The sequence below is a fragment of the Haemaphysalis longicornis genome, unplaced genomic scaffold, assembly GCF_048455015.1.
Source record: "Haemaphysalis longicornis isolate Haplotype H1 unplaced genomic scaffold, Haemaphysalis longicornis Haplotype H1 scaffold_7, whole genome shotgun sequence".
NCBI classification, from domain to species: domain Eukaryota; kingdom Metazoa; phylum Arthropoda; class Arachnida; order Ixodida; family Ixodidae; genus Haemaphysalis; species Haemaphysalis longicornis.
The window spans coordinates 74,876,221-74,887,364 of NW_027526422.1; the positions used below are offsets into that span (position 1 = coordinate 74,876,221).

An 11,144-nucleotide genomic window follows, 5' to 3' on the forward strand; every position below is an offset into this window, starting at 1 on the left:
GAAAATATCAAGACGATCGGAATATTCATTATATGCACATTGTATTCTGCAGATGGACGAGCGTCGTCTACTTAAAGCATCTGTTCTGAAAGTTCGAAATCTTCGGAAAAGTTAGTTCGGCAAGTTGACATTGATAAGTGCAACCAAGTCATCACACAAAATATCACCATGAAGAAGTTTATAAAGAAAGATAATGTCAGCTCTCATTCGTCGACACCAAAGGGAAGGAATACTTTTGAGACAAGACATGCTGCCGTTTGCGTCTTCTTGTACATGACGGAAACGGTGCCTAAAGATAGAAAGGAACTTATTTTGAACCCTTTCAATGCGGTCACTATTGGACTTGCAAGTTCCATTCCAGACAACAGACCCGTATTCAAGAAGAGGTAAGCAGAGAGCCGAATACAACTTTAAGAAAGGAAGCGGACCTTTAAACTCTCTAGAATACCTGCAAACAGCACCCAGACAACGAAGAGATTGACGGGTAATTTGTGCAATGTGGGAAGAGAAAGTCAGAGGAGAATCAAAAAGTACTCCCAAGTCCCGAATTTCGGTCACCCTCGGCAGTGTGGTGCCTGCAATTTCATAAGGGTATTGCAGCTGTTGAGTTTTTCTACTATAGGAGACAACTTTAGTTTTTGAAGGGTTCAAAATAAGGTCGTTTTTGGTGCACCAACGATGGAATGACACAATATCAACCTGAAGAGAATTACAGTCCTGAACACTACGCACTTTTCTAAAGATTTTTATATCATCAGCGTACAACAAAAAAGAAGAATTTTGAATGGCAGAAGCAAGATCGTTAATGAAAATGGAAAAAAGAAGGGGACCCAGAACAGAGCCTTGGGGTACACCACTGGTTGCTTTGTACCTAAAGGATGTTTGACCGTTAACACTTACATAGCAATATCGCTCCTTGAGATAACAACGTATAAGACCCACCAAAGAAGCGTGTACATATAACAGAGTGAGCTTTGCAAGCAATAACGAGTGGTTGACAACATCAAAGGCTTTGCTCATGTCACAGTAGACCACATCCAGTTGGCTTCTACCAACGATTGCTGGGACAGCCTGCTCCATGAAGCATACAAGGTTCGTGGAAGTTGAACGACCACGCATAAATCCATGTTGATTAGGAATGAGGACATGTTTAAATGAGAAAGACAAGACCGTATGAAGAGATAACTCGAAAATTTTAGAGGCAGAACAAAGCAGCGAGACAGGCCTATAGTTTATAGCATCAGTTTTTAGGCCTGACTTGAAAACAGGGAATACGCGAGAGATTTTCCATGAGCGAGGAAACGTTCCCGACCGGAGACAGTTATTAAATATTGAAGTGAACACAGGAACGAATATATTTGCATATGTTTTTAGGATTGCAGCAGGAATACCATCTGGCCCACAAGAAAGCGAGGGCTTGAGCCGCTTGATGCTGGTCCGAATGATGTTCTCGTCCAGTTGTTAACAACCGGAGTTCTCGCCCTGGTGACAAGGGGCGCTGCTGTTGTCACTACCACCGCTAATCCCAAAAAAAGAAGAAAATTGACGAGCAAAGCAGTCGGCCACCTTGACAACCTCATCGCCGTTGGAGTCTAGAAGACGAATAGAATCTTTAGTTGTACTAGATCTAGAATGAATGTATTTCCAGAAGGCTCTCGGTTGGTGAGTTGCTTTAGTTTCTACCGACGCCAGGTACGAAGTATGATCACGTTTGTGCAATATTTTACATAGGGCACGTAGGTGCCGGAATTCCTGAGCAAACTGGTTGGCACCAGAGCGCTTCATCTTTCTGTGCGCACGTTCCTTGAGTTTCAGGGCATCCCGCAATTCAGAAGAAAACCAGTGTGGAAACTTGAACCTCCTCGGTAAATATTGCGGGATGTATTCCTTCATACCCGAAAGCACAATCTCTGTGAAACGGTCGACTTGTTCATTGACATCAGTGTGGTCAATGACGGTCGACCAAGGGGCAGCGGAAAAATAGCCATACAGCCCAGCATAATCTCCCCTGGCGAAAGCGTAATGAGGTTGCGTGTTGTTGGAATTTACGGAACGGTGGAGCAATGAAGGGAGGCAACAGGAAATAGAAAGAGGAGGATGAAATCTGTCCGGTATTACTAAAGAACAATCAGAGTGCAACACACTAACGCCATCAAAGTTCGAAAAGCACAGGTCCAGAATATTTCCACTGCAATTTTTTATGCGATTACACTGTGCCATAGAAGTGAAAGCCAAAAAATCTAGCAACCTATTACCCTTCTGTTCAATGTGGTGGTTGTAGTGGGAACAAGTTAGCTGGCTCCACTCCACGCCAGGAGCATTAAAATCTCCAAGCAGGAGGACTTTGCGGTTGCCATGAGTGATAAGCACCTGTTCAATGGAGGAGATTAACTTATTGAACGCCTCAGGAGCTACATCAGGAGGAATGTAAAAAACACCAACTAGAAGTTTTTCAGTTTTAGAGAAATGAATTTCGACCCATAAAGACTCATCTGCGTTATCAATATCGCTACGTAGCACACACGGGAGAGATTTGTCAACGGCGAGAAGGACCCCGCCCCCTTTTTGTTTGCATCCCGTTAAAGCAGGGGCCATGCTAATCTTCTCTGTATCGTTCCAATTTTACGCTGCTCCGCGCTGCCGCTCAACTTGCGAAGCTGAGGACTTCCGCACTCGAAGTATGCTGAGCGGCACGGCGAAGAGCCGTAGCAGACGGCAGAGCGGCTTCTCCCGCCTCGTGCGGCCAGTGCGCATGCGCCGGCTGTCTCCGATTCTCGCCACTCCTCGACGTCGGCGCTTCGCGGAGCGCGGCCGCCACTCGCTCGCCGTTTCCCTTTAACAGTGCGCGGCACTGTACAGGCGACCGCTGTAATGTAGGAAACTGGCATGTGGAAAGCCGATGCCATGGTGCTTTGGTGCCGCCATTTGGTTATGGGGTCTCGAGGGAGTGCGTAGCCTGTTCTGGCCTTGGCCTCAGCACCTCTGGGCAACGCTAAGGGGAGAGGAAGGAATACTCGCCTCGTTATACCGACCGAAACCCGCATGCGGTGCTGTAAGTAGCCGTGAACTCAAGTGGAATTGAAGGATCGCGCATTTTTGTTCTGTTAGTTGGGAGAGAATAAATATTTTACATCTATTACATATGTGAGCTCATGACGCTTGGATAGCGAATGATATTGTTGCGGAGCAGGGAAAACGCCTATTTACAAGTAATAAACAGAGAATACTCTATTTACGGTTATTTTGCAAGGCAGATTCAGCCAGGCAGCTGGGTCGTTCTGCTCGCGCACACGCTAGTCCACCACAGCGTCTTCTTCCTCGGCGGCTAGCTAGGCTGCCCACACAACCATGGCCAACGTTTATACCATGGCCACATACCCACTTTGGGGGCCGGCGGATTGCGCCCTTTGCGTGTCGAGTCTCTGGACAGCTAACGGTTATCTCATTTCTCTAATAACCGCCATGCGGCAATATTGTGAACGATTTAATTTTCAGTACCACAGCAAAATATATTTGTCTTCGTTAACGTTATTACAGTTAACTTGTAAAGCAGTAATAAATATGCGATGATTCTGAGTAGTGCCTACTGTGACATAATAGGTTTTGGTGAACATCAACACAACAGGGAGAATACTTACCATAGGTGCCTGTGACAATGGAGCATGCAGTAATAAGAGCGCATCAAGACACTTCGTGGCAAATCCCGGTAAGTGGAACTCACCCAACTTGCGCGATGAGGAATGACTAAATGCGACGTTTGTCGATATGGCGTAGAAGTTAACGGGATGTAAAAATGTTGTCTTTCTCCTACAAAAATGTTCTCTTTCTCCTACAGCCAGGGAAGCGGCGCACTTTAATATTGTCATAGCTGTAATATGCAGCTGCTGAGCTTAGGTGCCAGCGGCGTAACCAGGATGGGGGGGGGGTTGGTGTCAGAACACCCGCCGAAATTTTCTGAGCGCGAAATCCCCCCGCCTCCCTGTGTGTGGCATCTTCTCATTTCAGAAGGCTCTCCCTTTTCGGTAGTGTATAGCACCCCCCGAAAAATATTTCTGGCTACGCCACTGTTAGGTGATCTTCCATTTCTTCACGTAGAACATGAAAAAATACGCTGCGGTATATGAGAGCCGGTGGTCTTTGAAGACAACGTTTGAGTATTTTATAATAAAAACCACGAGTTCATCATGCAAATTTGAAAAGCAATAATGCGTACACTTAGCTGTGAAAAGAATGCGTATCTGTGTTCCTGCATGCATGATTTCGTTAAGCTGAACGCTCACTGAATGGAAAAACAGCAAAAATATAACTCCCTTGCATAAAACTTTTGCTTTGCGCAGAATAGAAGGTATACCTTAAAACAAGGTACTACCAAGTGGTGTCATTAGCTCCCTATTTCCGCTGTGTCTCGCGCTTCGCTTCAAGCTCACAAATGAGTCAGAAACCTGACCACTGCTATGATGGTGATTTTGCGGGGCTTAGGGGGTAATGCAACTTTTACAGAAAATATTACCGCTGATATGTTTATTTTAATACCGTCATTGTATGGTCATATTGCTATCACTTTTAGCTACGAGGTAAACATTAACCAACGGAAGCCTGATCCTCAAACACATAAGATAAATATGAATATGAATCGGAATATGACAGTGGTATGATATATTTCGAACTTCGCCTTTTTTTAGGTCTGGACCCGTACGAAAAGCATTGCAAAGTAAACACAACGCTTATTAACACCAAGGTAACCCGTCTGACTTTTTTTGATAATATGCGCATTTGTTGGGAAATTTGGGGTCTTGAGAGATGTAATATACCGCATTTTCACGATTCTAACGCGCACCTCTTTTCGCTAAAAGTAGCGTTAAAATTTGCGTACGTGTTACAATCGGGCTAAAAACCCAAAGCAGCTTTCAATGCTCCCCGCTTCAGTTGAAATTCCAGCAGGAGCTAGATAAAATAAAAGTTTATTAAGAACAAGGAATTTTTGTTTTGCACATCTGCGCGGTGGAATCAGCGTGAAAACAGCAGCCATTCACCTCCTTCAACGCCTCCCTGAAGACATTGACCTCTCCATTGTCTGGACCCCCGGCCACTCCGGCCTGGCAGGGAATGAGGCGGCCCACGCCGCAGCCCGCGCACTCATTACCCGGGAACTTCCCTCGCCTAGCCTCAACCAAATAACTCCCCCACCCCCAGACCCAGCAGCCCTGACACCTCTCGACCCCACGTACAACTCCATCCTCTCCCACCACACAAACTCCCGACGGCGATACCCGCCCCCCCACTTTTCCCTCACCGCCCAACAGGCCTACATCTTCCGCCGACTACAGACCGAAACATACTTTAACCACATCATTCTATCCCACATTTCCCCTTCTCTCTTTCCACCAGACTGCCCACATTGTCACATCCCTCTCAACACCTACCACCTCGTCTTCTCCTGCCCCCAACACCCACATCCCCACCCCTCCCCTTCCCCTGAGCAGTGGGAGTCCGAGCTGACCAGCTCCGCACCGGAGCGCCAGGTCGCCCTGGTGCGGCGCGCACTGGAGGCAGCCCGGACTAGAGGCCTCCTGGACTTAGGAGGCTAACCACGCCCTTATAGCCCTTCCCTTTAAGCTCAATAAACGTTTTGCCACCACCACCATCTTTAGTAAACTTATCTGCGCGTTACAATCGGGGGGTGCGTTAGAATCGTGGAAATACGGTAAGTGCTAACAAAATGTGTTCAGTGAGTTTGACATCATGAAACAGGCATACTACGTTGGAACGTTAATCCTGGATCGACAATTCCCAGGTCAACGGGGGGTCTCCAGAAGAAAGTTAAGCCTATGTGGAGATGCGGTAGATAGTTTAAATAAAAGCACATTGAATGTTTCAAGTTCCTAAAGGGTAAAAACAGAGACATGTGTCTAACGAGAATACGTGCTCAAAAGCGCAGCTGACCATAATCATCAGCTGAAAGAAAACTTGCTTCACTAAAGTCATCTTTAATTCACATTTAAACTACGGAAAAGAAAAGGTTACGCGTTCTGGCTCACAGAGGAAGTTAGAGGAACCAGCACTAAGACAGATAGTGCGGGATACACGTGCTCTCTAATGATACTGATGTGCTGACGCGCAGGACATACACTGCTCTCCCTACCTGTGGACTTGTACAGAAGTGCTGCTGGATTGTCCAAGCAGGCTTTATTATTACTGGGACCCTGCAGTCAGACGCCATCGTGCGTATATGGATGGACAACGTGGACCTGCGCTCCAGCTTGGACGTGCGGTGACAGGGCAGTCGTACGTGTGATGCAGATCGGTTTTCGCCGATTCAGTGCTGTGTCAAGCAGCACATGCATCGGACCCTTGTTGCGCAGGGTGGTGGGTTAAAACATTTATTGCACCTATTGTGTGGTCATGGTCAAGAGCACACGTGGGTCATGGCCGTATTGGCGGGCTAGCACTTCGACTCGGGCGGGGCGCCTGCCCTGGTTGGTCTTCACGTGCGTGTTATTGGGACCACGTCTCTGCGCGAGTGGTGCAAAGCGACGCCATTCGTGTTCGGTGCGACTACGCAGTGAGTCAAAGGTGTCGCTTCGCACGAACCTCGCTACCGCGCACGGGACCCGCACTTGTTTCTCGCACTTCACTTGCTCTTTTCTTTCTCTCGATGTGTTTATTTTTTTATTTGCTTGCGCCCGTACAGATCTGGGGTGTTAACACAGATAGACGAAGGCTCGGCCCCGCCCCCAACTACCCTCCCTTCCCACTCCGCTGCACTGAAATCCTTTACCACTACCGCCAATCTAGACTGGAGTACTCCACGTATCCCCATTCGTCACTGCATGCATGCGGCGACAACTTCAAACCAGTACCGTTTAGCCCCTGTCCTCCACCATGTACCTCCTTCATCTTACCCGTATACAACTGCCCTGCCTGGGACAAGCCGGGGTCTACATACCACCTCCTCGAACGGGAATGCACTCACCACACAAGCCCTGTTCTTTCCCCTTCCCGAGAGCAGTGGGAATGCGGGGATTCCAGCTCGCGGCTTGATGACCAGGAATTCCCGGTCAATCGGGTCGAGCTGCGGCGGGAGCCCACGGCCTTCTGAAATGGGGAGATGCTACCCACGATTCTTTTCTTCTGTTCCCTTTCCTGTCTTTTCCTTCTCTTCAATTAAGACTCCAATAAACGTTTTTAATGCGGAAGTGTTTTATGCCGGGGTCCACCAGATCTCACTGACGTCATATCCGCCACGGAAATGACATCGCCAGAAGAACTTCGACTGACGCAGCGGCGCCGGGATTCGAGCCACGAACTCTTTCGCCGCAACGGGAGGTACGAAACGCGCTCCCGACTGCGCTATGGACAGACGCGTGAATAGGACGACAAACGCGCCTTACAGCCTTCCTTTCAGATGGTGCTGCCATCTAGGAGATGCGAAGCAAGTAGTGCATTATGACGCTAATGAGCGCCGACAGTTGGAGCCTCGATGCCAGCACCTACGTGTACGGGGGACGCGCAGCGTAAGCTGCGGAGAAGCCGAATCGCGGATGTCGCGCTCGTGACACGGTCCGCTGCTCCGTGTGTTCACCAAACGATTCGCTGACAACCCGTTTGGTGTCGTTCGCACTGACGGTTTGCGAGTGCCCGTAGTTTCAGTCGGATTTACGCAATGCTCCGACGCCTACAATCCAATGTCTAACGTTGATACGTCTAACGATGCCATACCGACTAAATATAAATAGCGACGTGCAAGTTCATATCGATGCACAATGAACATTCAACTGCTCCTGTGAAGGCACATTTCTCTTTCGTGTTTTACCGGTTCCTATGGAAGAGGGAACAACCACATTTTTTTCCTTCTCCCCACGCTCGTGCGTGTTCAGTCCGTCAAAGGGCATTACGTGTGTCACAGTGGAGCAGCCAAGCATATATGCTGGCGCCTTGTGAAACACTACGGCCCGTGCGGCGAGCTTTATGTGCCTTTAAATGCCCGAATGTAGGCGTATAAAGGAGCCACGAAGAGCAAATTCAACCTCGTTCAGTTTGAAATAATTAGCCTCTGGTAACTCACGGAGATGTATTCCACCCACGAAACATGCCTCTTTTTTGTATGCAAAAGGAAAGACCATCAAATCTCGCCTTACACGCTGTCGGCATTGACGCAATATCGGCAGCAGTGACGCAGTAGACGAAACACTATGTTATCACCGAGTTAACGGCACATTAGGATTCGAGTGATACCATAGAGAAAGAAAGTTTTTATTTCTCTATGGTGATACCGTCAAACAAAACAGGAGGCCCTATTGCAATTGCCTAGTGTCATGTTTCTTGGCGGTATCTTTGATCAACGACCGGAAGTTACGCAAACAGTAGTCTGTGACGTCACGAAGACGTCATAAAAGGGGAGTGGCTTAGGAGTCGTCCCTGCATAGTCTGTTTTCCCTAACGTCTAGAGTATTTATTGTAAGTTAACAATTAAATTATTATTATGGTTATTGGGGAAAAGCAGACCTCTTAATGTACCAAGCCTGTATTTTGTCTTCATAGCCCTTTGGATAAACCCTTAATTTAAATAAGCTTAATAATATTTTCCTTTTTAAAAAGGAATTGCGTTTCCCTTTTGTTAACATTACGTAGCTTCGAGTGGCGGTTGGCTGCATCGCAAACTGTTTAGAACCTATAAATAAAACCTGGAACGAGACGAAGCTGGACGATGGAAGACCGTGCGCGGTGAGATTTCTCATCCTTGCATGAACCATTTTCTTCGCAATCGAAGCTTTTAGCGTGAAAAAAAAAAAAAAACGATGACATGACGTTTTATTTCCATTCAGCTCGTGACCGAAAAGGATAACAATAAGACATACATCAAGAGGACGGGAGCCTGTCGCAATGGTTCCTGCGTCCTGGCAAGTACGTCGAATTACAGGGTCCCACAAAAAGCATAAGCTAATTGAAGGAATTGATTAGGGAAATATTTTTGCCACCAAATAAAGCTCAGCACGATTAACTTGTAGTTTTTAAGCTATTGTAAACTCACGTTGTGATCTGAAAGATTCTTCGAATTCCTTAGGCAAAGAAAGTTATGGGGATATTTTTTTCCTCTGGCTTTAGATTTTTTTTTGTTGCATTTTAAAGTAAGCTACATAAACGGCCCTACCAATGTGATTTCAGATTTGCAACCATGGCGACACCCAAGAGGATGCGTTGAAAGAACTGTCAAGAGAGAAGGTCGTGTAAGTGTCCATGTTAAAATAAACAGAACTGCATGCTTCCCAAATGGTTCAGACATCGCAAGTGTGGGTCAAACAGGGTTGCATTGAAAAACGCACACAACCTCGCAACTGAATGACCGTGCCGTAAGCTTAACTGTCGAAGAAAAGCAGGAACAGAGGCCATAGCCGGAGTTCAGAGCTGTGTGCGTTCCAAAAACGTCCGTTTTTGGTGCGTTTGAAGTCGTGACGTAGTTCCAGCTTGGTGTGCACAGCATTCTTCTTTCCTCCCTGACACAAACGAGCCAAAGCACTTGTCCTGTGACACATCCCTGTCGCCTACCTTCAGCCAATCAGAGCTAACTCCAAGTCGGCGCGTTGTAACGGACAAAACTGACGAGTAAGCCGCAGAGCAAAGATTTGCTCAACCCTAAGGCATTTTGCGTTGCTTAGCACTAGATTTGCTTACTCTTAGCCTTAGATTTAGCCTTAGCTTTAGTCTTAGCCTTAGATTTGCTTAGCCCTAAGAGCACGAGGTCGTGGGTTAGGTTCCCGGCCACAGCGGCCGCTTTTCTGATGGAGGCGAAAAGCAAAAACACCCGTGTGTACGAGGTTTCGGCGCACGTTAAAGATCCCCAGGTGGTCAAAATTAATCCGGAGCCCTCCACTACGGCGCGCCTCATCACCTGCGTTGCGTCGGCGCGTTAAGCCCTACAATCAATTAATCAAGATTTGCTTAGCCGAAATACTGTGGAAGAGGATGATGATGGGGATGATGATGATGAGGAGAAGGATGAGGAGGAGGAAAGACTTCATTCGAGCGAAGAGCTGGTAGATAGGCGGGGTCCTTAGTCCAGGACTCCGTTGGTTCTACCCGTTACCTTTGCCCTTTCAGTCAGCCATAGCTGCCTATTCAGGCCAGAGCTGGCAAGTTCACTCTGCTACTTCGACGAGCGGCGGACTGACTGATCGAAAACATGCTTTTGGCCGTTTTCAGATGTCAGTTTGTGTCTTTGCATTGCAGCGGTCAGAATTATTTTTTTAGATGGGTCGTGAAGTTTGTCGGTAGTACCAGGAGAGCTTACTCATTGTTCTTGGAATTATTCGGTCCAAAAACTGCGGTAGGATAACCAAATACTGGCCATAGTTCCACGCTGTTGGACATAACAGAGAGAGAGAGAGAGAGAGAGAGAGAGAGAGAGAGAGAGAGAGAGAGAGAGAGAGAGAGAGAGAGAGAGAGAGAGAGAGAGAGAGAGAGAGATCACTTTATTGAGGCTTAAGGGGGGTTTATGGGAGCGGAGGAGTGGTCGCCGGTTTGAGGCCGGCGGCGACGTTGTCAGCGCGGGTGACCAGAAGTATCTGGACCTCTGGGTCCGAGCTGCCCAGCGCTCCCTCCCACTGCTCTTCATTAATTATGGAGGGAAAGGCGTCTTGAGGACAGGCCCAAATAGAATGGACTAGCGCGGCTGGGTCCCCACAGAGTGGACAGTTGGGCGAGGGAATTGCGAGGGGTGAATGCGATGCAGTAGTGCTCGGCAGGCCAAGGAGTGCGTCTGCAGGAGCCGCCATAAGCGCCCCTGATGGTTAGTTAGCTCAGAGTGGGCAGGAGGATATCGATGGCGAGCGAGGCGGTAATGCGTAGTGACATCATGGTACGTGATTAACTGATCCCTGGCTGACCTGGCGCCGTGGTATAGGGACGAGGCTTGCACCGGCACGGATAGTGAATCCTCGTGCTGCGTTGTGCGCTACCTCATTTCCTCCCAACCCAGTGTGCGCCGGGGTCCAGACGATGTCTACCAGGGAGGTCGGGGGATTTTGAGACATAACAGAAAAAATTCAAATTCGTGCGCGTGCCCGAATCAAAAGGCATAAGGTTTGTTATAAGGACGGCTGTTGGCCGCATAAGGTTGGGGAAGAGATAAAATGATAGGGAAGGTA

At 47.9% G+C, this 11,144-nt stretch overlaps 1 protein-coding gene and 1 pseudogene across 5 annotated transcripts in view; one reads left to right on the forward strand and one right to left on the reverse strand.

Annotated features, from left to right (window-relative positions):
- LOC144145978 (uncharacterized) overlaps positions 1–11,144 on the forward strand; it is a 48,271-nt gene that overhangs the window by 6,395 nt on the left and 30,732 nt on the right. For 4 of the 5 annotated variants that reach the window (XM_077677865.1, XM_077677866.1, XM_077677863.1 and 1 more), the window contains exons 4-8: positions 3,601–3,706; positions 4,683–4,738; positions 8,632–8,724; positions 8,826–8,904; positions 9,166–9,227. In XM_077677865.1, the coding sequence (XP_077533991.1) occupies positions 3,601–3,706; positions 4,683–4,738; positions 8,632–8,724; positions 8,826–8,904; positions 9,166–9,227 (396 nt within the window). The remainder of the gene's footprint in view (positions 1–3,600; positions 3,707–4,682; positions 4,739–8,631; positions 8,725–8,825; positions 8,905–9,165; positions 9,228–11,144) is intronic. The other variant, XM_077677867.1, reaches the window with a different exon arrangement.
- Positions 2,546–2,656, reverse strand: LOC144147455 (U6 spliceosomal RNA; annotated as a pseudogene).